The 24,984-nt window shown below is 36.4% G+C and overlaps 1 protein-coding gene across 1 annotated transcript in view; it reads left to right on the top strand.

The window, feature by feature from the left end:
• TMEM131 (transmembrane protein 131) overlaps nucleotides 1-24,984 on the top strand; it is a 102,001-nt gene that overhangs the window by 19,463 nt on the left and 57,554 nt on the right. The window contains 3 exon segments of the mRNA XM_050893147.1: nucleotides 1,203-1,264; nucleotides 13,452-13,492; nucleotides 20,720-20,788. Of these exon segments, the coding sequence (XP_050749104.1) occupies nucleotides 1,232-1,264; nucleotides 13,452-13,492; nucleotides 20,720-20,788 (143 nt within the window). The 5' untranslated portion in view covers nucleotides 1,203-1,231.

Genomic DNA, 24,984 nt, shown 5'->3' with positions numbered 1-24,984 from the left:
TTGGTGACCTTATAATAATTGTTCTTGCTAGAACACTGACCTTCAAAGTGGGAGATGAAGGTTTAAATCTCCTTGTTCAGACTGGGATTCAGATTCCATCTTGCAGAAGCGCACACTATACTTCTGTGTGCTGGGAAATCTCTAACTTCTTCCTGTTGAAGTTGTTCCTCTTTGTGGAAAGAGGGGTGTGTTATCACCCTCTCAACTTCATCTAGCTGAATGGTAAAGGCAGTCATGGAAAAAGATCGTAGGGTAGGGGAGGAGTTATTTATAGGGATTTTTTTTTTTTTTTTTTTGGATACAATTTTCTGGTTTGAGGTTGTTACTGTATTTTATCCTGAAGACCTGCATTTGTGTGTGTGTGTGAATAGTCTTTTGGGGAGTAAAATTTAGACCTCTCTGAACTTTTCTTTCCTCTTTAACTCATGTTCATTCTTGTACAGATTATTATATTTTACAGCAAGGGCAATGCCCTTATTTCTTTGTCTTTAAAAGAAAGTAACATTCCCTACATTTTGAGAGGAATTGAAGAACAATTGCCTGACCAAACATTTAGAGGAAATGAGTGGAGGAGGAGAGCTTAATTTGAGGATCCTATATGTGACTGAGGCATGAACTTTTCATTGAGTTTAGTCATATGGTGCAAACACTTCTAAACTGTTTCAAATTTTATTATGTTACTGTGAAGATGGAGAGAGTTGTTGCCACGCTGAGGATTAGGGAACAAGTGTGAACAGGGCTTTCCAGAAGTACAGTTAAGATTTTAGGTGTATAAATGAAACTGAAATTCCGTTTGTAAGTGTTGGAATTCTTTGTGCGCTTAGATGTATTAAACTCAGTTGTTTAGGTACCCAGTCAGTCATATTGGTTGAAGTACTGAGTTAGCTTGGCACAGCCAGTTTTGTTAGGGAACCTAGAAGAAGTTGTTCACTTTGGAGTTAAACATTTTTGTGCCAAAAGACTGATTTGCAAAGTGTGGTACTTAGTAATATGAACAGCTTGGAATTGGAGCTCTCAAAGGAAAATTAATATCACAGATTTGTGTTTGGTATTTTGTTAGACTCTGCATTGTTATTTTGGTTTGTCATAGCTCTATCTACAAAACGAGGTACAGCAGATTTTAGATGTTTAAGTTGCTCTTTTTCATTTAATAACAAAATGTTTTTCTGTTAAGTTACTTAGTTTTTTGTTTTTCTTTGCAGCTTTCATTCAGTCGGATGGCATAATAGAAATGCTACGTTTTGATGAAGGAGACCTATTGCAGGTATGTAGTCTGAGTAAATAATCTGAACTAGCAATGTTTCATCATCTTTTTGATAGCTGCTTTTTGAAACTCATGGGTGAGTGGATTTTTGAAAATAAGCAAGCATCAAACTTAAGTCCAAAAAACTTTTGGACCTTCTAGAGTTATTTTCAACAGTATGCCTTGGTGTGTCCTGAGGTTCTCGTTCCCTCATCTTTTGTGTTGGGAAACTGGTGGAGTTTACCACAGGTTCTGTTTGACCTGTTTGCCCAGTTGTTTTTTTTTTTCCTCAGAAAAGCTGGGAGATGCTTTGTGTTTAAGACTCATCTTGATGTAGAGTTGGGATGCAATTGGATAGCGCAGCTAGAGGAACTGGCAAGTGTTGCAAGATTGTGAAATGTAAAGGCAGCCCTTGGGACCAAGTCACCACTGGGTTTAAAGAAAGTTCAAATTACTGCAGTGAGGTAATTGCTGTTGCAAATACGGACTTTTCAGGTATAATGTTGCCATTCTTGTCAGCTTTCTTTTGGCGTGAGTCAAAACAGATGAAAAGTTAACTTTAAAGAATATGTGCTGATATTTTGAGATGGTGGTAGTAGTTGGGATGAAATACATAGCAACATGGTTTTGATACTTTAGAGCTATGTAGTTCTAAAGTTCTGTTGACTAGAATTTCATACACATATATTTTGTGGATTGTATTTATGTTGAGAATATCTTTTGTTAAAATTCCTTGATGATGTTAGTACTGATAGTTGAGAGGGAGGAGAGGAGAAAGCAAGCAATTGATTGTTTAAATGATTAGAACACATGGCATATGACTGTGTTTAACTTCATTGGTTACCAGTGCAGTGCTTGATTTAAAATTCCTACCTCCTATCTAGTCTAGAAGAGTCAACAAATGTAAAAGCTGTATAGTTCTGGGCTTCTGATAATATTATTTGTTTCAGATTTATGAAGGTGTTTTTTCTTTTTTCCCCCACCCACCTAAGTTGTTTGGGTTTTTTGTTTGGCTGTTTAGGGTTTTTTTTTTTTTTTCCTTCTTCCATTGCTTGGTCCTTAATGTAAATCAAGAATAACTTAGTATAGATTTTTAAGATTATAATGTACAAGGATAACATCCTTGAAAATTATCTAAACTGGTGACAGAAAAGCTTGCAGTTAAAAACAAACAAAAAACCCCAACAACCTCCCCCCCCCAAAAACAAGCAACCCACCAAACAAGCAAACAAAAAAGCCCCAGGTTACTCTTTAAATAGTTGTTTTGATGTCATGTGCTAAACACATTCTCATAATAGATATCTATGTAGGCTTATTTTTGGACATGTAGAGTAGAATGGTGGAAGTTTTCAGTGTAGTGGTTACAGTCTCAATTATTGCAGTTTTTGACTCAGAATATTTCTTCAACTTGCATGGAAATACCATATATCAATATAAATATAAGAGAAAAAAATCACTTGGCTTAGTTTCTTTTCTTTTACATACTCTGTTAGAATATATTTTGTTCGACAAGAGTGGTTTAATAAAAATGACAGACAGGTGTTAGCCCAATTTTTAAGATAAAAATGGTGTAGTCAAATTCACTTACGTACATTTTAGGTGTTTTTTTTTTTTTCCCCAGGATTTCCCCCCCCAACTAATTAAAATTAATCTTACAAATCTGAGATTATTTATTTATTTTAGCACTCTATTAATCACTATAGTTCTCAGGACTAGAAAGTAATGGTGCTGCTGTGAACCACCTCAATAATTCATATAAAGATGGAAAAGTAAAATGGATTGTTAATCATTCCAACTTTATTGCAAGATGCAACAGACAGGAAAATTAGTTTAAATATTATGGTGGGACAAAGTCAAGCAGTTTTGGGTGTTGCACTGTAAACTTTGCAGTGCTTTGAATTGCATTTGGCTGCCACTTATCCTAGTACACTGCTGAATATTTATTTAAAACAAAGCAAGAGAGACAAAATTTCTAATAAATGGTTTATATGTTTTATATTACGGTTGTGGCTCTTAAGCCAAAAATACCTACATAAGTGAAACCAGTTCCTTTTAATCAGAATGATACAGCATGTTTTCTCTAGCTTACAATTTATTTGGTTTTTTTCCTGTAGATTTTAATATGGTGACCTCTTGTGACTACTTACTGCAATTAAAAAATAAAACCAAAGCAAATACATTGTAAAAACAGATTTACATCTTGTGAACAGCAGTTACTAAAGTTTTAAACCTACTGTAGTGTCATTCAATGTTTCTCTTTCAGGCTCTCTGTAAGTTTTCGCAAATGTTTGTTGATTGTAGGTCATCCATCATTACAGCACAAATACGATGATGTAGTAGTAACTCAGTATTGTCTAATGTTATGTCACCTTCAGGTGATTTTTTTTTTTTTTTTTTTTTTAGTATAAAAAATAACCAGTTCGGTGCATAAAGTGATTAATAATCAGTGAAGTGTCAAAGCCATCTCCAGTCTTGGTTTATTTTTCCCCCCTCAGAGAATTTGATATCTTTACAGTGGAAGCAAGCCCTTTTCTTGTTTGAAGGAGTTGCTTTCCAAGTAAGGCAAATCAAATGCCGAGTCTTAGATAATTTAATCATTAGGGATTCCTGCCACCTCCCTCCAGTTAGAGTATATCCTCGTGGTACTGCTTTTTGTACTTATTTGGACTACATACTTTTGGTGAAACACTCCTTATGTGTTTCAATCACATTTTAGGACTTTTGTTGTAAAAAGTAAATGAAATGTGTTGGAAAATTGGGTTTGACCAGACTGACTTAAAACAGTTATTTATTGAAAGAGCATAAATCTTTAAATATTTAAGTAAAAAACCCTTACATTTAGTAAAAATAAACTGGCAATGGAAATTTCATTATTTCATGCTAGTGGATAACAGTAGTGAAGTAGAGACTGAACTTTTTGGGTGTGGACTTCTGGTATGTGGATTAGAAAGTGCTACACCATGTAGCTTTGCCCTCTGTCTTAAGAGAGCAAAAGTGAGAATTTTATTCTTTAGCATACATGTTTAGATTAAAGGTTTATGTCTGAATAAATTTATGCTACTTCTGCCTATGGATTAAATTACAATAATGAGAGAATTTCCTAATTCTGTCTATTCTTCACATCAATCAGTCCCGTTAAGGACTCAACAGCTTTTTGAACTCTTCAAGTAGTTTATTTAGATCCTGAATGTAGGGTAAGAATTGTATTAATGTAAATTGTCCATTGCTCAATGTAATATAGGGTTTGGGTTTTTTTCTTCAATAACAGGCAATTTGCAGATGTCTATATTATTGGTTGGCACTTCAGAGTCATAGATTTGTTTGGTTGGAATGGACCTCAGGAGATCACCTAGTACTTTCTTTAAGTAGTGTTGTGTGTAGGTGGACTACCCTTGGCAGATGCTTGACTCTTCTGTTCTTAAAACCTCTAGAGAAGTAACTTCCACAAGTTTCCTTAAGTACATATTTGTTTCATGCCTAAGCTGGTTTTGCTGCTGCTTTTTTCTCCAATATATATTCAGATGGGGTTTTGTTAGGGTTTTTTGCCCTCTTCATAATGATAATTTTGTACTAAAAGACACCTATAGCTTCTTCATGCAAATTTTTAAAAACACACTGTAACTTTCTTTACTGGATTTTTATTTATCTACATGCTACTTAAAGCGTAGCATTTAATGGGGACATTAGTATTCTGAGGCTTTGAGAAAGGGCAGAGTAGTTGCTTCCCTGTGTAATAACACTTGTTTTAGTAATTCCAAAATGACTTGTTAATTTTTGTCAGCATTTTGTTTGCTCATATAGTTTGTATTTCACTATGCTGTCCAGACACATTCTTTTCTTTAGTGTACTACCGCTTAGTCGGTTATTCCCAGTTTTAGATTTGAGCTCTCCTTCAGCTGAACTTCGCCTTGTCAGTGTCAGGCCGTCTCCTCCGTGTGTCCTGATTATTTGAACCCTTGTCCAGACCTGACAGATGCTTCAAGCCCTTGACAATGATGTCATCTGCAAATATTAGGAGTGCTGAAATAAACTACAACTGTTGCTTTTAATAATTTGTCCTTTCATGTTAAGCCAACATACTGTCTCACTTTTTGAGGACTTTATTTTGAAAAATGAACAGTAAAGTAAAATTTATTTTTCAGAGCAAAGTTTTCATTTGCTTTTAGTTCATAAAGGACTATTTCCCAGGTCATTCTATTTATTGTGAGAGCTCTTGCCTTGGGTATCTAATGTTTTCCTGCACAATGTTGGTGGGACCACTATTTTCCAGAGTGAGTGATCTTCTGTTCAGACTAAGTGTTTGGAAAGTACTTCTGGTTATGCAGTAGTACTCTTAAAGTGGCTTATTCCGACGATGAAAAAGAAAAATGGTAAGACTCTTCAGTCAAATTCTCTTAACGTAAATCACTACACTTACCCTTGCTGCAATAATCTTAAGTGTATGAAATGCCTTTTTACAGGCAAATGCCTAGAAATTGTTTTACTGATACTACGGGTTTGCAGAATAGCTAAAATAAGGGAAAAAGACAACCTGTGTGGTTATATATACTTAATGCGTATTTGCTGTCTTTGTTCATAAACTGCTGTAAACTGCTAGTCACAAAAGGTGGTAATGAGAATTACAATGGTCCTAAATGTCAAATAGACGGAACCTTAAGATGATTTGCAGTGGCTTTGCAACGAGGAAGCTACGGGACTGAGTTACATGCATGGGAATCAGCAATGCTTATCTCTTACTGGAAGAATTTTAGTATTTTCTGCATGATCTGTACTTCATTCTGTATGGCACAGTAAAGAAGTATCTTAACAGAAGTGGCAACCATTCAGTTCTGGTGTATCAGTGATAGTGTTTTCAGGGTGTAAAGTTTAAATGTATTTTTTTTATACATTTGACTGGCTAGACAGCAGCACTGCAGAAAAGACCTGGGGGGTCCTGGTAGTCAACAAGTTGAACATAAGTTAGCCATGTGCCCTTGTAGCAAAGAAGGCTGCCAGCCTACTGAACTGTATGAACAAATGCAGAGCCAGAAGATAAGGGGTGTGATTTCCCCCCCACTTAAGCACTTGTGGGGCTGCAGTTAGAGTACTGTGTCCAGTCTGGGCTACCCAGTACAAGGAAGGCACTGACATACTGGAGCAAGCACCACAGAGGGATACCAGGATGATCAAAGGGCTGGAATGCCTCTCATGTTAGGTGGTGTTTTGTCAGCCTTTAGAAGAGAAGACCAAGGGGAAACTAATTGCTGTGGGCAGCGTAGAGTTGACAAGAGCCAGATTTTTCATTATGCGCAGTGGAAGGATAAGAGGCTTTGGACACAAATTTCAGCATGAGACGTTCCAAACCCATGTAAGAAAAAAAAAAAAACTTTTAAACTTGAGGGTGATCAAGCACTGGACCAGGTTACTCAAAGAAGTTGTAGAATTTCTGTCTTTGGAGATATCTGGAACTTGGTGGCCCAAAGCTTTGAGCGACCTGCACTAACTAGACCTCACATGAGCAAGGATTGACTAGATGGCCTCTGGAGCTTTCTTCCAATGTGTGTGATTTTTATAAAAGAATAAAAGCCATCTCAGTTCATTGCCATTGCTTGTGAGCAGCTGAAGTCCTTCTGCTGCTCAGAAAAAAATTGCAGTTTCTTCTTCTTGTACAGGAAGAATTGCCATCCCCAGGCTTTAGTTTAAAAATAATTAATTGATGCCCAGGAGTAAGTGACTGTTGCAAAGCCAACGTCAATAGCATGTGTTGCATCAGCTGAAGTCAACTGATGTTTTTGTTTCCTAATGTGAGTGTGGGTCATGAAAGAGCATGGCAAGAATGACTCAGTTCAGTCCACTTTCAGCTACCTTTCAGATTACAGCATCCATTTTTTTCATTACCTTAAGCAAGATATTCATCATTAATTGTGTTTCTTTTAATTATCCTACTTGTTAGCATACAGCTCATGAATGCAGCAATGAAGAGTTAAGCTGCCATCTACGTATCAGTTTTGTAGCTGTCTCTCAACATTTAGTTGCAAGTGGCACGTAGCTTTTCTACAAGAAGGAACCAGCCTTACTATAAAATAACAATATGTAAAATGTTCTGAAAGAGTCTTTTAAATTAGTGTGGATGGTCTTGTGTAGGAATACAGAAAGCTTTGGTTGTTGAGAAGTTTGGTAACGTTAAATGTTGGGGCTGTCCCGGACACTTACGTGGACCTGGCAGATATGGCACAGGGCATAGGAGAAACTGTGTGCCCTTCTGGATGTCAGTCTGAGACCAGGCAGGTTGCCCTAGGACATTAATCTCAAGTGGCAGCAGATGCCTATGTTTAGATGACTGAATATAGTGCTAGGTAATATGACCTCTTACCAAGAAGTGAAGAATAGTTATTATAACAAACTGGTGAGACATTAAAATTAACCTTTTTTTTGGTTGTTGATTGGTTTTTTGGCAGGATTTTTTTGTTTTTGTTTTCTGGCTAAAGTTAACAACCACGGATATATCTTTAGAGACAGCCTTCGGACTGTAAGGTGTGATTTTTGATTCTCCGGGTGCTCAAGATTGTTGTCTGGTATTGTTCCACAATAGTACTGAGTCTGTAAGGTGTGCTTTTAGGTACAGATTCTCTGTGAAATCTTTCTTGAGGATATGAGCCTCTGAAGAGAAGTTGTTGTAAGTCCTGAAACCGGTGCTGGCTGACTGCCTTCAAATTTTCTAACTCACTGTGTGCAAGTTGTCTCAAGATCTTTATTCTGAAATCCCTTTGATTTATAGTTTAATCCTTCTAAGGTTATATATGAGATAAATTAAGGCATGCAACTATTAGTAGCAACAGCCTAAATGCATATGCTGTCTTTAAATTAAAATAAATACATAAATAAATAAAATAATCTATCTCCAAGACTTGAATACAGCCTTTTGCATGGAAGGATTGTAAACCCCCAGTACTGGTAAAAAGGGTGATTTTTCCCTCTCCCGCTTCTTTTTCCCACTCAGTTGTATATTTCTACTGTTTCTTTTGTGCTAACCTTAGTTTTTGTTGTTAGGCAGTCAGTTGGATCAGGAAACTAATCCAACTGAATTTTTTTTTGCTGTAACTTAGCTTATTATATCTCTTGAAATATTAATAGTGTGCACGTGCAGCCTTCTGCGTGATCTGTACATTGCAAGGTAGTATTTTGTTATTTGTAATACTTCTCCCATACAGATAAGATTTAATAAATTTTTCCTATAAATCATATTTTGCTAATGCTGCTCTATTACAGATGTATCCTTTACAGGAGAAAAAAATAAACTGTATTTATTAAAGAGCATAATTTTATTTCTCTTTATGTGATAAACCGGCAGTATTCAACAAAACCTACACTTTAAATAGTGGCTTGATCTGGTGCATGGTTTTAGTACTTGGCATTTATGTTTGACAGTTTTGTGCAGTCACACAGGAAAAATAGCATGCCAGAATGCAGCACAGTAGGTCCACAATTTTACTTGAAGATCAAATTTAAAAAAAAGTATTTAGAACATGTAACTGAACACATTTGTATGTTTTTGTTTACTGCACGACTCTAAAGATTGACGTGTAATAAAAATGAGTGGTAATTATAGAAACTGCCACATGAGATTTATTTTTGGTTTAGTTCCATGATGCTATGGTTGATGAGCTGCTGAAGTTGGTATGCTATTTCTTTGCTCTTGGTCGACCCTGATTTTAAAAAAAACCAACCAAACAACCTAAAAAAACCAAAACAAAACCCACACAACAAAATACCCACAAAAAACCCCCAAACAAACCAAAAAGCAAACAACCCCCTGCTCAAAACACAAGAAGTGTCATTGAAATTAATTTGTCATTTTGCTTGTATTTAACAGACAACTGAAAGCAAAAACCAGGCTTGTCCTTATAAGCGTGAATCTTTGATGGATTTTTGCTCTTAAATATATTTCAGACCTATGATGTCCTACCAAAGTGATTTGTGATTTTAAACTTTATGTACAGATATTAGACTAATATTTTCATAGCAAATCTGTAATTTCAGAACATAGGAGGGAAAACTTGAGTATATGATCAGCCAGAGAATTTAACTCCCAACAGTTAACTACAGCCATGGCTACATAGTAGTTCAGCTGTTGTCAATGATGTGTATTTCCATTTGTTTCTGTATTTTTCTGGAGTTAAATTTGATCTCCACTGCCCTCTGTCTAAAAGTTGGCCTGGGTGGGGTCTTAGACTAAGACTAGTATTAGGGGTATTGACTGCCAGTTATGATGCTTAAAAGCGTAGTTAACAAACAACCTTCTCTAAAACTTAATAAAACATGCTGTCTTGTTAGAGCCAAAGCTAGTTGTCAAGGATGGGACAGTGTTAGTAATGACTATTTTGATTGCCCTGTTGTAGGATCTGAACCTGTTAGCTCCATCATCTGACTGTCAGGTAACTGCTGGTAATTTAATTATGTGCTTTAGTTATGTTCCTAAAGAAAAATCAACTACTGAAAGGAAGGTTGTATTTAATTGTAGTGAATAATGCACTTTCAAGGACATTGGTAAGGAATACAGGGTGTTTATACATCTGTTAACTTCATAGAGTAAGTTTGGTGGTTGTCATGGTTTAACCCCAGCCGGCAGCTCAGCCCCACCCAGCCGCTCACTCACTCACCCCACCATGGGATGGGGGAGAGAATCGGAAGGGTAAAAGTGAGAAAACTCATGGGTTGAGATAAAGACAGTTAAACAGGTAAAGCAAAAGCCGTGCATGCAAGCAAAGCAAAACAAGGAATTCATTCACCACTTCCCATCGGCAGGCAGGTGTTCAGCCATTTCCAGGAAAGCAGGGCTCCATCACATGTAACGGTTACTTGGGAAGACAAATGCCATCACTCCCAACGCCGCCCCCTTCCTCCTTCTTCCCCCAGCTTTATATGCTGAGCATGATGTCATATGGTATGGAATATCCCTTTGGTCAGTTGGGGTCAGCTGTCCTGGCTGTGTCGCCTCACGCCCCCAGCCTGCTCGCTGGTGGGGTGGTGTGAGAAGCAGAAAAGGCCTTGACTCTGTGCAAGCACTGCTCAGCAATAACGAAAACATCCCTGAATAATCAACACTGTTTCCAGCACAAATCCAAAACACAGCCCCATACTAGCTACTATGGAGAAAATTAACTGTATCCCAGCCCAAACCAGTACAGTTGTATAACAATATTTCACAGGAACAGTGTCTCAGCAATTTTTCGTTGTCTCCCTCCAGTAGGCAGGAAAGTCAGTGGTGTGAATGCACGGCATGGAAGAATGGATCTGGTGAAATCAAGAGAAGAATGGCTTTAAATGACTGTGCTGTAGTAAAAAAGAGAGGGATATACGCAGTTGTTTGATAGGGAGGAATAGCAGCTGATTTCAGTTAGTAGAGAAAACATTCAAAATGGATTTGGGTCATTTCTGGGTACATCTGCATTACTGATTGTATTGCATAGATCTTCAGATCCAAAACTTCCTCATTATCAACACTTGGAGCATACCACGTACTACACGCATCAGAGATGTGCACAAAGCTCATAAATGCTGAGACTTATAGAGCAATTTGTCTGTTAGCCTAGATCAGTGGTAGCTGGCTGTGGTGAAGATCGGTGTGCCTCTCAGCTGCAGTCAAATAACTGAGGCTGTTTAGTCCTTATAAGCAAGTGCTAGTCTGTTTCTACTGAGTAGGCTGTGCAGCATCTCTTGCAGAGCCCTCAGAGCCAGGTGTAGTCTGATGTGCTTTTAGAGAGAATGGGTACATCTGCAAGCTGTAGGCAATAGTTACATAGTTTAAAATAAAAAATAAAAAAAGAGAAAAAAAATTGGAAAGGCAGACAGTGATTCGTGGTTGTCAGATTTATGATAGAAAAGTAGATAATAAGAATAAGCATATGTAATTATAAGTAGCTGTTTGAAGCTTATTAAAACCATTTTTAAAATACTCAAGCAATACATATTTTCTGCAGAGCTTATAAAATCATGCTGTTGTGAACTAGAGGAAATCACTGGCTTAATGTTTTGAACAAGTGCTTGTATGAAGTGTTAAACCAGCTTTTGACACCACAAGTCCTTTTTGGATGGAGAGAACATATTTTCAGCTGATTCACTTTGATTCAGTTTCTTACCTATTTTTTAAGTTGAGAAATTAATGGGTGGCAGTTTAAAACTGGAAGGTTTGCTCTCACCTTCCCAGTCTGAGGAAAAAATAAGGTATGGAAGGTAGAGATCTGTTTTTTCTGATTAAATTCTTTAGATTTCAGAGCTAATCAATTAACTTGTTAGGCAGTACTTCCTAGGAAGTTTTAGATACAAAACATTTTGTATCTTAAGCATTCATCAATTAACTAAAACTGATGTTAAATTTCTTCTTCCTTCATTTTAATTGAATTTCTCTTACTGTTCTGAAACAATTCACTACAGGTTGTAAGTATTTACTTACTTCTTACTGGAAATAGAAAATGGAGGGTGACATCAGAAATTAAGAAGCTGAACTAAAAGCTTATCAGTATGTGAGTAGTATACCTTAGCTAGGAAAACTTAATGGAAACATTTGCAAGCCAGTGTATTTTAATGAAAAATAAGAAATGCCCTGTTTTCTTAATTACAGTGCAAATGTAATACGTAAGTTTTTAAATGAAAGCCTGCTGAGTTTAAATGAAAACTTGCTAATTTTTAAATTATAATAAAATTGGCAATATAAAACAACTTACCTTGTCTCTTAGCATTCTGTTCAGTGAGGAAAAACTGCACTGATCATGCTGTACTGCAAAGCGTAATTCTTGCGTTCCTCTTGCAATGTCCCTTTAGCAAGGCAGTCTGCCCCTCTATTTCAGAGGTTTTAAAACAAAAAAGCTAATTGATGCTCTGCCTAGACATTTAAAATTGCAAATAAATCCTCAAGTTAGAAACGGCTTTGTTTTACAATGGTAAATAATACACTTTCAGCTTTCTTTAGTTTGATACAAATTGGAGGGTCAATAAACCAAATAATTTCATTTTAAATCTGAAACATTACTTAGATTTACAGTCCAGAATTGATCCTTGACATGAATCAAACATTAATGTTTGTGGATTAAGTGATTTAATAGTAGTAATTATAAAATTTCAAAGAAGTGTCTCCAAAAAGCAAAATAAAATATAGAGTCTTTTATTAGAGGAATTTTTAAGTAAAGGTAATTTTTAAAGAATTATTTTAAGAAAAATACTTTTATCTTAGGAAAAACAAGGAAAGAAAGTGTAATTTGTAGGTGAAATAAAAATCGGTGAAGTGCCCAACCATGGGACTTGATTTTAATTCTGAACTGAGATATGAAAAATTCACATTCCCCTTGCAAACAAACGGCATCCTTATACTAGAGATGAGCTGTGTCAGATGCGCCAAGGTGCACCATAGACTTTATCAGACCTGTAAGCTTTCTTCCCACTCCCAGAAGATAAATACTCATCTTGGCCATGAAATGCCTTTAAGAGAAGGACTGAAATCCTCAGTTTGATCCCCAAATCCTGTGGGAAGACAGAAGTTTTCGAAATCACGTATGTTTTAACGTTAACTGCATCAGGAGGACATTCCATACGCAGCCTTCTAAACCAGTTGGGATTTCTTAGACAAGAGTAAACTAGTTGGAATTTCCTAGACAACCTAACCTCCTTGTTTTCAGGTAATTAACTGTAATGTCCAGCAGAGTGGTAGTAAAGGTATGAATAACAGAGGCTAGAAGATCATTAGCAGGGAAGGAGATGAAGTTTCCTAAACAAATGGAGATTATAGTGTTTTTTGTTTTCTAGTTCGTTAAATTACACCGGTGAGATAACTGCTTGACTGTTAATTGTTTTATATGCTTTTCTTTGTAATTTGTTTCTGACATATATGCTAGGTTTTTCTTTTGCTCCCTACAATGTTATAATTTCCTGGACTTTTTTCCGCCTCTCAATTTTTAAGTTGTTAAGTTGCTGCTTGTGTTACAGTTTGTAGGATTTCCTACCACTGGAACTGACTGCAGTTCTTGTCCAGGGCCAAACAGTCTTTCGGTAGAGGCTTAATTTCTTTAAGTAAGTGGAAAAAACCAATTTGCATTTTCTGCTCCAGATCAGAACTTCTCCTTTTGTCTTTCAAGATCTGATCTACTAACTTGTTACAGTTGCGGGGTTTTTTTTCCCCACAGGAAGTATAATGCTGTCAGTGTCTTAAATTTAAAATTATTTTTTTCTTTTACAGACTGAGACAACTATAGGCCTCAGTTCATATCAACAGAAGAGGTAAGCATGATTTTCTAGAAGTTTAATACAGCCATCCTATTGTGAGATTTGTGATATTTTTCATAAGAATAATAAAGTTTTAGTGTAAACAAGATCAAATACAAATTGTGTAATTTTTCAATTATTTGTCTCATACAAAGAAAAACTAAAATGTAAACCAATTTTTAATATTGGGCAGCTAAATCACTTCACATATGGAATAAGAAATGGAAGAACTGTTTAATTCACTTTGTAATGTATACCACAGAGTAATTCTGTGTAGATAAAGAGGGGGTAAACTGAGACTCTGTAGATTATTTTATCATTTTACTGAAGTTTTATTGGGAAAGGAGTGGTTTTGTTTACCTGCTTCAAAAGTTCTTGGTGTCCTTTTGAAGAAAAACTTTATGATGTTACTTTGGATAGATTCTTCCCCACCCCCCATCTGTCCGTTACATTCTCTTTGCAACAAGTTTTGAAAAAAATCTCTGAAAAAAGCAACGTTTTTCATTTTACACTTAAGAGCCTTGTTCCTATTTGTATCACTTGCCACCAGTCTCTGCTGCCTTCTGATTAGATACGGACCTAAATCTTGCAATGTAAATCTCCTGAATTGTATGAAAATACTGTAGACTTCGGCTTACCTAGTACTAGGTTTCTAAGTATACTTGGAATTCAGGGTTTCAGGGGGAAAGAGTGAACATGAAGGTGCTGAAGAATCTTATGAGGATGTGGCAGGTCTTTCACTCCAGGTGAAATTAAAACATAAATTCACATTATCTTTATTGTGATAATGTAATAGAGAAGAGTTAATATTATGTATTGAAATAAGGCAGTTACTTCATATTTTGATCTGAAGCTTGAGGCAATTTGTGTATTATGGTAATGTGAATTTTGTCAAACTTGTGTTATACAAACTTCTCAGTTGCTTTTTAATTAAAAAAGTTTTTAGCTTAGTCGTTCTGCGTAGAACTTGAAACTTTGTGGTGCTGTACATTCCCTGAATCTGTCATCTTTCCCCTTCCCCAGCCATGGAGGCTTCTCTTTGCCCTTCAGGTCTTCTGCCCATTTATTTCTTATCTATGAAGTCCCTCAAATTAAACTTTCCACCTGGTGCTTTTACTAAACTATTTGATTTCTGTTTGCCTGTTAACATTGGATTAAGCAAGCAGAATATGCATTTCACTAAACTGCTCCCATAAATAATCACTTCCAAAGATGTATTCAGTACTGGTTTCTCTGTTAACCACTTACATATACTGTATATACACCTCTGTGTGTGTAACTGTACTGTGATAGGAGAATGAATTACCACATGTAAAGTTACCATGCATTTAGAGTTACTTGAATTTAATTTTCCTGGTGGCTGTAATCATACAAATCATAACATTTTGGTCAAGATAAAATACAAATAGTTTTTTAAAGATCAAACCGAAGTGATGCACTTTAAATAATTTGTTTACTAGGTTTTCCCCATTTTGCTATCTTAAACTGCTTGTGTAAAGCCCTGTGCTCATTACCCTGTAGTGGACTCAGAGTTTGCACAGCAGTAAAAGAATCTCTTAAATTTCATTATTGAACTTGTCTTCTATGTTGAAAGATAAATAAGATGATCCTTAATGCTTCTGGAAGAACACAATCAAAGCAAATAGGTTACAGAGCGTTATAACTAGTATTAACTTCCAAAACTTCCATTTCCGTAAGCCAGGTAGCTTAAGCTAAGTGATCATCGTGTTCTTCCCTGTGATGGTTTGTAATATTAAATCAACTGGACTTCTGGTCATTCATAACTGACAAACAACATGAGTGGTTTAAGAAGCTAGTACCCCAGTTGTTGTTTACCTGTCCTTCCGGCCAAGGATTCTCTCTCCTGTGACAGAGAAAGCGAGTATGTGTGCCTGTGGCTCAGCTGCTGCAGTTCATGGTCCAGTGACTTATTTTACCCTGCCAGCGATGATGGGTTTGTACATGGATGGTGAACTGGAGCTGTTGTGCTGTGGGTATTTGTCGCATTCTTCCACAAGCTGTTAGGGGATTGCAAAATGGTAGGGGACACAGCTGTGGACAGGAACTTAAGCAGCTGTAGCTATGCGCTGCAGTATGTCAGTCAGATTGCAAGTACAAAAACATGAATTTAGGAATGACAATTGAACTTCTGAGAACCATGATTAGTGTATTTTATGTCTTGGGTAGAGTCAGACTTTATGGAGATAGTTTAAATGGGATAGTATCTTGTTTAAATCATTGAGTCTCAATGGCAGAAAGAAGGTGCCTTTATTGGGACTGAGGGATTATGTGCAATTTTTTTGTCTCCCAGGAAACAACTGAATTTGGTGGTCCTTGAGAATGAGACTGAGGCCATGGATTAGATATGCTCCCAGGATTTTTTATTTTAATTTCTCATCTAAGAAGATTGCTTTCTGTGTTTGAAATTTCAACGTTCTAGAGTGTGTTCTAATAAAACACCGGTTTACAAATTTGAAAAACCTCCAGGTTTGCCAGGAGAAATAGTCCATTCCACTTCAGAGCACTGGCCTATTTGGGGTTCAATCACAGTGTGATAAAGATCTGCATTGCAAACTCTTTGATGCCATATTACAAAGTAAATACCCAATTTGCTGTCTGTCTGTTTATTTCTCTCTGTGTTGTTACTGTTTTTACATGGATCTTTCTTTCAAGTATTTTTCTAGGTGATTTTTTTCAATGGCATTGCTAAAAACTCTGTTTCTAGTCCACATGCTTAACTTCTCTAGATGACTTGTCTTTCATTGTCCTTATTAGAGATTATGATATCTCCTTCTTGGCATAGCTTGCAGATATTTCTTCCCTATCTAGTTCTTTGATCTGCTTTTTAACCCTAATTGGAAGGAGGGAAATGAACTAGCCATTTAATTTGTTTTGTTCTTGCTCATGGTCAGGTTACAGTGCATCTATTCAAGCTTCTCCCTGTTCTTTCCCCACCCTTCCCCCAGACAACCCCCTCAGGAAGTGTTAGCTTTGAAGTTTAACATCTGATATCATGAGTATGTTTTCCCGATACAGGGTTAATGTTGGCATAACAGCCAACCAGTAGCTGGGTGTAGTTTATGAAAAACTTTTGTTGCTAGTCTTTTTATTAATCTGCACTTACAGCAGTGGCTACTGCCAGATACCGAAGTTGTCAAATGTTTTGTGGGAGTTCACTTTCTCACTGAGGCTGTGTTTAATACCCATATTTCTAAAATAATTTTAACTGTAAAAATTTAAATACATTTTCTGATATATGCAGCTCAGCCTTATTTTTAAATATTAACAAGTCATGGATGCACTCGGGGAAATATGATTAATTACTTACTTTTTTAGCCAAAAATGTTGTGTCTTTGAGGTGCCTCTTTCAAGAATGTTCTGGTACAAAAAGTACACACTGTGAGGTATTTGCCTGTTTGTCATTTTAAAAATTCACATGGTTATTTTTGGACACACTTTCATTTTATTTTGTGGTAATAAATAAAAAAGTAGTGGCTTTCTAAGAGTTTGAGTTGCTAAATTGTGAGATCTCTTGCTATTTGATGGTTTAATGCCGTTGTGTTTATTTCTTGACGATTTATGGCACAGGAGAGGAAATAAAACCCTCTAAACAACTGGTAAAGTAATGTGGGAAAAATACATGTAGAATAATGCTTAGATTTGAATTTTCCACAGTCGCAATTAAAGATGGTACAGATAAGATTCCACAGAGCACAGACCTCTTCCAGAAATCCCAGAACAGCTAGAAAGGTAAAGTGAGGATACAGAGAAACAGTTACTGCCCAACTTTGCAGAAATCTTTAAATACTATATTTGACAAGCATTTTCTTCATCTCCAAATGCAGAGATGTGCACGGATTATTTAATATTTTGAGTGCTTAGTACTCTGTGATGATAGCAAAACATTATAGAAGTGCTGCAAAATGTCCTTAGAAGAAAATTGTTTCTCAGCACAGATGGACATCCATATCACCTACAGTCTTTCCAGGCATTGATATTTTGGCCATCTTTATAACTGCATCTGTGACTAACCTTATTGAGATGTGAAGTTGCACTTCAGTGAATTGCAACTGGTAGTAGGTTGCTTCTGGGTAGTAGCAGTACAGTAGTTAGTAGTTGAGGTAAATGCCCTCTCACTTGGATGACAGAGTGGATGGTATGGCGAGGGTAATGGTCGCGTCAGGGACTGTGTGTAGTTCACTCTCAAGTCTCATTTTTAGAATCAAAATTCTTGCAGAAGGGAAAAAGTGTTGGGACTATCTTAAATCATTGCCAGGAACTAGTTATTCCTGAAACTTCATAGGTTCAGATGACTCCTGGCCAGTTCTTGGTCTGCTGGAGCTTGTTGGCAGATGTCAGTAGTCCTCTCTTTCAGATGCATCTTTTCCTTTTCATGTTCTTCTTCTTGACTTTAAAAGTTAGAAAACTTGGAGGGGTAGGGAAAGAAAAATGTTTAAATTCTGATATAAGACCGGGAGCCATAGCTCTACATGCATACAATAGCAATTAACTTAAATGTCATTATGCTGTAAAGTTGCCCTACCCATGGGTGTAGCCAGCCTTCAGTGAGCAAGCGCCCAGCAGAGCAGACATTATCATCATTTTGTAAGTCTGCTGCAAGTTGACTCATGTTGGGCCTTTCAGTAGGCAAAGTTGGGAATTCCAATATTGCTTGTTCCCATTTGAATCTTATTACAGTTGTTACTTTTATTATAATAGTTGGCATTCATTATGATGTAGCTGCCTTTACCAAACTTGAGCCATTTAAAAATTCTTTGTTGTCTAAATGGCTATCCAGGATAATATAGCTACGCAGCCTGGGAAAATTTTGCTTAAACTTTTCATGTATGTGGAGAATTGTGTATGTCCTGATTGTTCAAGTTAGGTCAAGTTACTCTTGACTGTATTTTCAATGCATTTGAAATGAAGATCTTCATTATTGTGTTTGTAAATACTGTAAATATTTATGATAACTTTTCCATAAAAGGAATTGTATGTCCTTTTACCAATAATTACCAATAAAAAAAGAGGTGCTGGCTGACTGTTCAGAGTTTTGAAATTGGAAGAAATTGACAGAACTATTTTAAAAATCATTATTGAAGAAGAGTAGTTTCTGTTTAGTATTATCTTGACAATGGAGGTACATGAGCTATTTGTCCTTTCTAGTTTAAAAATGCACTCTAAAAGTTTTTTAAAATTGGACCATAAACTTTGAAAAGTGAGATGATCACTTTGAAGTCTTACTATCAACTTGATTTATCCTTTCAAAATATCACTGCTAATGTAATTTTCCAACTTTATTCTCTTATGTCCAGTGTCTCTGTAAACTTTATTTTGTTGAGCACTTGTTCCATGAGGTTTGATTTTAGCCTGAGAAGGTATACCCAAGCTCTCTCTTATTTGACAACCGTAATGAGTCACAGCAGCACTCAATAGTAGCAAGAATTGTAATTTTCTGTAGATCTGAATGCAGTTCTTCCTATTAGTGGGTCTTACACCTTCACTTATATTGTTTTGTGATCTATATATACACACCAGTATACACATGCATGTGTGTGTGCACACACACGCGTATATAAGTATACACTAAAGCTGACTGTACTATGCCTACTCTCGCCCCAATAGTGTTTTGCTTTTATTACGTGGATAAAGCTATTTTTAACAACTAAGCTCTAAGTAGTATTGAAGACACTTTGACATCCAAACTTAGAGAGCTGTAAATCGATCAGCATGAACAGATCTCCCTATTACACATGTATTACACTTGAAGTGTGAAGACTCAGTTGTGAAGTACTGGAGTGAATCATTGAGACATTGTATTTTTATTAAAAAAGCTGTTGATTTGTTATACTGTTGTCATTGCCCAGATCTGTGCTATTGGAGAATACAGTTAAGATTTCATTCCCTGTTCATAAATTTTTACTCCTGTAAATAGCTTCCTTGTTGAAGTGGTTCTGGAGTATGGAAAGTTATTTGATCAATAATTAGTTTTCCTGGAAGTATGCTGGATGGAATTAGATTGATTGAGTTCAAGGCCTCAGCTTTCATAAGGTGAGCCACATGTGCTTGTCCAAGGGCATCTTCCATCTCCTGGCTTGTCCCTCTGTTGAGGCAGAACTGGGTGGTTCTGCTGCCCTGTCTGGGTTTGTGGAGCAGCTTTGCTTACCCAGGACACGTGGCTGCAGCTCTGTCTTTGGGCGTCTAGGATTGATACAAAGTCAGAAAACAAGGATCTAAAATGACTGCTATTTTAATATCAGTAACAAAAGCATTTAAAGAAAAAAGAAAGCCATTGGTCTTGAGCTGTTCAGGAGCCACTGATCTTGAGCCATTCTTTAGCCTTTCCAGCTTATTTCTTTTACGTTATTGTCTCCCTGTCTTATGTTTTATTGTATGAATATGATTTTTACTCAGCCCAAAATAAAGTGTTACTAAATTACAGAGATACTTAAGTGTGGTCACAATCACATCATTCTGAATAAGAAAATGTTTCAGTGAACAAAACTGCTTTGTGTTTTTTCTTGTAACTTATGTTGTGGGTTATTGATTGTGCTCTATTTAACTGTACTGGTAAAATAAGCAGTAGTAGAAAATGTTTCCAGATACTTCGTTGTCTTCACTGTTGGATTGTTTGGGTGGTATTTAAGTTTTAGTCTTCATCTACTAGCACTCTCCTAAAGAGTTCCCAGTGGGAGGTTAGTATAGGCAAAGCTAAGGGAAGTTTCTAGAGTAGAGACGCTGTCTTCTGGAGATTATGAGTTTTTAACAGTATAGACATGGGCTGTTTTCTCCCATGTGGTCTCAGTAGCATCAAATGGGTCCAAGATTGTTTATGTACTAGTATAGATGTAGCTAGAGAAACTCATGATGTGTATGTAAATTACTGTTATACATTGAGGAAGATGTTTGGATATTGCTATGAAAGTTGATATAAACCTATTTAGCTTACTGTTTCACTTAGCCATCACTATATAGAGGAAAACTAACACTTCAATTATGTCCATTTCCAAGATATGTACTCTTGAGTAATCTATCTTGGAGACACCCCATAATATGTAAGTGGCTGGTAAAATTATGGTATTCTGACTGGACAAGTTTGTCAGGCTGTTTCTTCCTTTGAATTAGTTGCTCTATTATTAGTATTAATAAACACTTTGCTAAGAAAGGGCAATTTGAGATGGGAAGGGAGCAAAAATGTATCATTTAACAGTATTTTTTACAGCATTTCAATTTTTCTTGCAGTGTATCCCTGTATCGGGGAAATTGCCGACCTCTCCGGTTTGAGCCACCAATGTTGGATTTCCATGAACAGTAAGTTGAAAAGTCTTTTGATCTGTTTAGTTAGACAAATAGGAAAAAGAAAACCCCAAACTCAAAAGCATTTAAAACTGATGCAGAAGGTTTACGTCGATAGATTCTCCGTAAGTGTAGTTGGCCTCCTTGTTCCAGAGAGCTGGTGTACTTGGTCTCAAACATCATGTAGCGACCTATCAGCTGCTACGGTTTTGGTAGTGTAGGTACTTGTACTTGCTTTTTAGGTACTTGTACAGCTGCTCTGCAGAGTAGAAACAGTTTTACGTCTAGAACTTAATGTACTGAGATGAGATTACCTTTCTGCTTGTATATAACCCACGTCAGAGAGCATCTACTCTAGCATGTCCGTTTTACTATTGCTTTGGTGGCAAAAAAAAACTTTGTCAGTGGATCTGCAGTTACTAGAACAGTAATGGAGAGTTGTGAAAATACAGCCTCAAGGAGAATAAACAGCCTCCAGGAACCTAGCTCCATGCTCCACCTTGCACCTGGTTGCAGTTTCAATTCTCAGTGGATGAATGTAATGGTTTCCAGCAAACTTACCTGTGACTTCTCTAAAAGATAAAAGAAAGGGAGAAGGAAGGAAGTTTAACAATTTCAACAATGTACCTGTTTGTTTTAAGTCGCTCTGAGAACTACTTCAGTCTTAACTTTTCTTACCAGTAACTGGTTGCTGTGTATAGGTAGCTACAATCATTCTTCTTGTTAACAGTCAAAATCAGTTCTGGAGTTGGTGTATGTGGATGCGGCCTCTGTGCATGATTGATACTTTGACACAATGTAAACTGCAGTGAGGACACTTCAAACATTTTGTTAACAGTTCAACCTGGAAGAAAGAAAATAGCCCAGGTGTGCCTTAGCTAGCGCAGTATTGCTTCCCCCATCCTCAGCCAGCACTGCTGCTGGATGAAAGACTGCTTTATTTACACATAAGCCACAGATTATTAATAAAAATGTAGTACCCCTTGTCTGTAGGAAAGACCATTGTACAGTGTAGTGACTACAGAGATGTGCAAGGAAGCTCCTGTGTATTGACATGGTGTATACTTCTGTGTTTCTGAAAGAGAGGCTGTAACTGTGTATTGTTTGCACAGAGTAGTTTTCCAGAAATAACCTTTATACAAAAAAACCAAACATAATGCCACTAAATAGCAAAGCTATATGAAAATGCCTCATTTTACAGAATTTATTTGTGCTCGGTCTAACAAAATTGTAAGTTTTACTTCTGAGTAAAGACATAATAAATCACTCTGTCCCCTCTTCCTTATTCCTTCAGAATTTCACAGTCTCTAGCTTTTGATGTGTGTGTTTTTGCTTTGTTTTTTGTAATGTCAGTAACTCGTCCTAGGTAAGAGGATATTGAGCTTCTAAATTGAATAGTAAAATACCTAGTGGTAAGCCCTGCTCTACTGCATCTCTGCTGTAACAAAATTAGGTTATAGTTAACAAATTATACTGGTGAGTGCAGTACAAACTCAAACTTGTAGAGCCGTTTGCTCTTTGTTAGAGTTACTGTAAGCTTCCCTATTGATTTGGTTTTAAGTGATTTTCTCTTAAAATTGTAAAACTTTTCAGTTCGTAGTAATTACAGAATTTGACATTTGAAGTGTATTTTATACACCTTTTTCTAATATGAATAAAGTGTTTTATTGATATGCTCTGAAATATCTTGTTTTTAAAGGTCATCTATAGTTTGCATGCTTGTCTGAAGAAAGCTACATGTGCTTTTTTGCTTTGTGAATTTCCAAAGATGCTTTTTTTTTTTCCTTACGAAAAATAGATCCCAGACAGTATCATAAATACTTTAAGCTGTTCTTCATTATATTTTGGCTTTTTATGTAAGCTATTCTTGTCAGAGCTGAAAGCATTGAGGAAATAGTGTAGATCTAGTACACTGTTAAAGTAGTGCAAATCTCTTACTTAAGAAGGGCTTTGTACAATAAATGCGGAACTGCACTGGGGGATCACTGCGTTCTATCAGTTAAAATAGGGAACCTGTGTGTTAGATCTTGGTTCATTATGTGTTTATTTTTTTTCTAACAGTGTATGATAATTAATTTATCTGTTGTAGTTTAGGTCATAATTTCAGGCAGAAATTGTATTCTGATTTATTGAAACTTCAGTAAGATGTCAAAAACAGTTTTAGAAAAGGTTTAGATATGGAACCCCAAAGTTCAGTTTAAAATCTGTATTTAGGCATTTAAATAAAAGTGAACTAACTCTGAGAAATGCTGAGTAACTCAACCTTATGGTGGGAACAAACTGCGGGTGCCAAGCACCTTGGAAGTCAAATAATGCAGATTTAAGCTTTTGGCTTTTTTGCCTTTTAAAATAGACAGGGTTTTCACATTCAAATTCTGGCTTTTCTTTCTTTGTTAATAATGGATTTTAGGAAAGGCATAAAATGCGTATTTAGTTTCTGAATAAGTATTGTACCTAAATGGTGTTTTGTTAATAGGTAGCATGTAGCATTTGGTAGAGCAAGCTTGTTCAAAGTTCATGTTTGTGCTGAGCTATCGACATATATCATTCCTACGCTAAAGAAAGTTGCAATATTTAATTTCAGTTGTAAGCGAACCCATTCTTCCTGTGACAGTTTTGGTCTGCTAAGAGTGTGTGGGTTTAATTAGATGTTTCAAAAAGATGCCAACTTGAGCAGGAATAATATTTATTAAAAGTTATTTTATCTAGAGATCTCAGAAAATCAAAGTCAGTATTAAGTTGATAAATAGGTGCTGTAGACACACTTCCTGTGTTCCACCTGGAGATGAGATTACAATGGCCTTATACTTCTGTTTTATAACAGTTGGGGGAGTTTTAATGCTGTTTTAATATAAAATAAACACTACCATATTCTACCACTTTGAAGGCAGTCCAGGTAATCTCACATTTATCAAAGGAAATATATGCTGTATGTTAGGATATGCAAATCTTTAGCTCACTTGAAGAGATCCCAAATGTTCTCTGTATACATTAAGCCTCTGGGAATGGAGTGGAACTGAGGCAGGTTCTCCCGTATCACTGCTCCAGGGGACTGCTTGGACTAAGTGGAATACTCATTTGGTTATTTAATGTGAAAACCTCCTTCTTGTGTTTCTGAAGCAACACCAGTCTTCCTCTGGAACAAATTCTGCAACATGTTGGATATCGGAGATTCAGGGCTTTGAAGAAAACAAACAAGCAAAAAAACCTCCACCCAAAACCAACTCCACAACTAGCTGCCTTTATTCTTAGCTACATTCTGTTCCTTGTAATCTCTCTTTTAATCTGTTACTCTCCCATGTTGTTAAATGGGAATGGACTAATTGAGGTGTTCTAACGTACAAACGGTCACCATTACATCGTCTTCCACAGCTTTGGGAGTTGGTTGCTCAGAGGCTATTTTGGCAGAACAGTCATCACCTATATGGCTTTCTGTGCTTGAGACAAATGTTCGTATTAGAGCTCTTGCAGGTGGCCCATCTGGGTGAAGACTGAAGGATACTGTTGCAGGGCAGTTTATATTCAGTTCCTGCACCTGCTTTGTGGGAGAACTTGAATCTTCATAGATCTTGATACATTGCCTTCATCTGTGTTAATTCAACTCTGGCTATCTCAAAAGTAAAGTTTGTAAGTTCTTCAAAAATTTTTGGTAGAAGTAACTTTTGGTCATGGAGCACTTGGGTATTGAGTATTTTAGGATACTAACACAATATAAGCTAGAACTGCTTACCATCAAAATTTTAAAAAGTGGAATTATTTCAAAGATGAAGTTGACATCTTACCCCTGCTTCATAGAAATGATTGTTAATGTATGGAATGATAATTTTAGCAGAAGTAATATTTTAATCCTTGATCAACATATGCTTTTGTGGTGAATGGAGGTTCTTGCTTCACTCAATTTGAGCAAGGTACCATTCTTGGTAGGACAGTATTCTGAAAATCTGTCTTTTGGTTTTCTGTTGATAAAGAATCTCACTTTGCATTTCCTTTGAAATGTTTTCCTTAGGGGATTTTTGTAACGTTTTCATGTTTCTTGTTTATGAGCTCAAGTATTTGGCAGGATATTCTATGAAAGCTTGAGCTGGCCTTGAAAGCAATTGCCTGGTAATGTTCAAATATTTGAGACCTTCTTGCAGATCTTGAGACCTTACGTTACTTCAAGTATTTTAGCAACTAGAGAGTTTATCCAAATTGCTAGTTTTCTTACATTT

The sequence above is a fragment of the Gymnogyps californianus genome, chromosome 1 (genome assembly GCF_018139145.2).
Source record: "Gymnogyps californianus isolate 813 chromosome 1, ASM1813914v2, whole genome shotgun sequence".
Classification (NCBI taxonomy): domain Eukaryota; kingdom Metazoa; phylum Chordata; class Aves; order Accipitriformes; family Cathartidae; genus Gymnogyps; species Gymnogyps californianus.
This window is presented reverse-complemented; position numbering and strand designations above follow the sequence as displayed.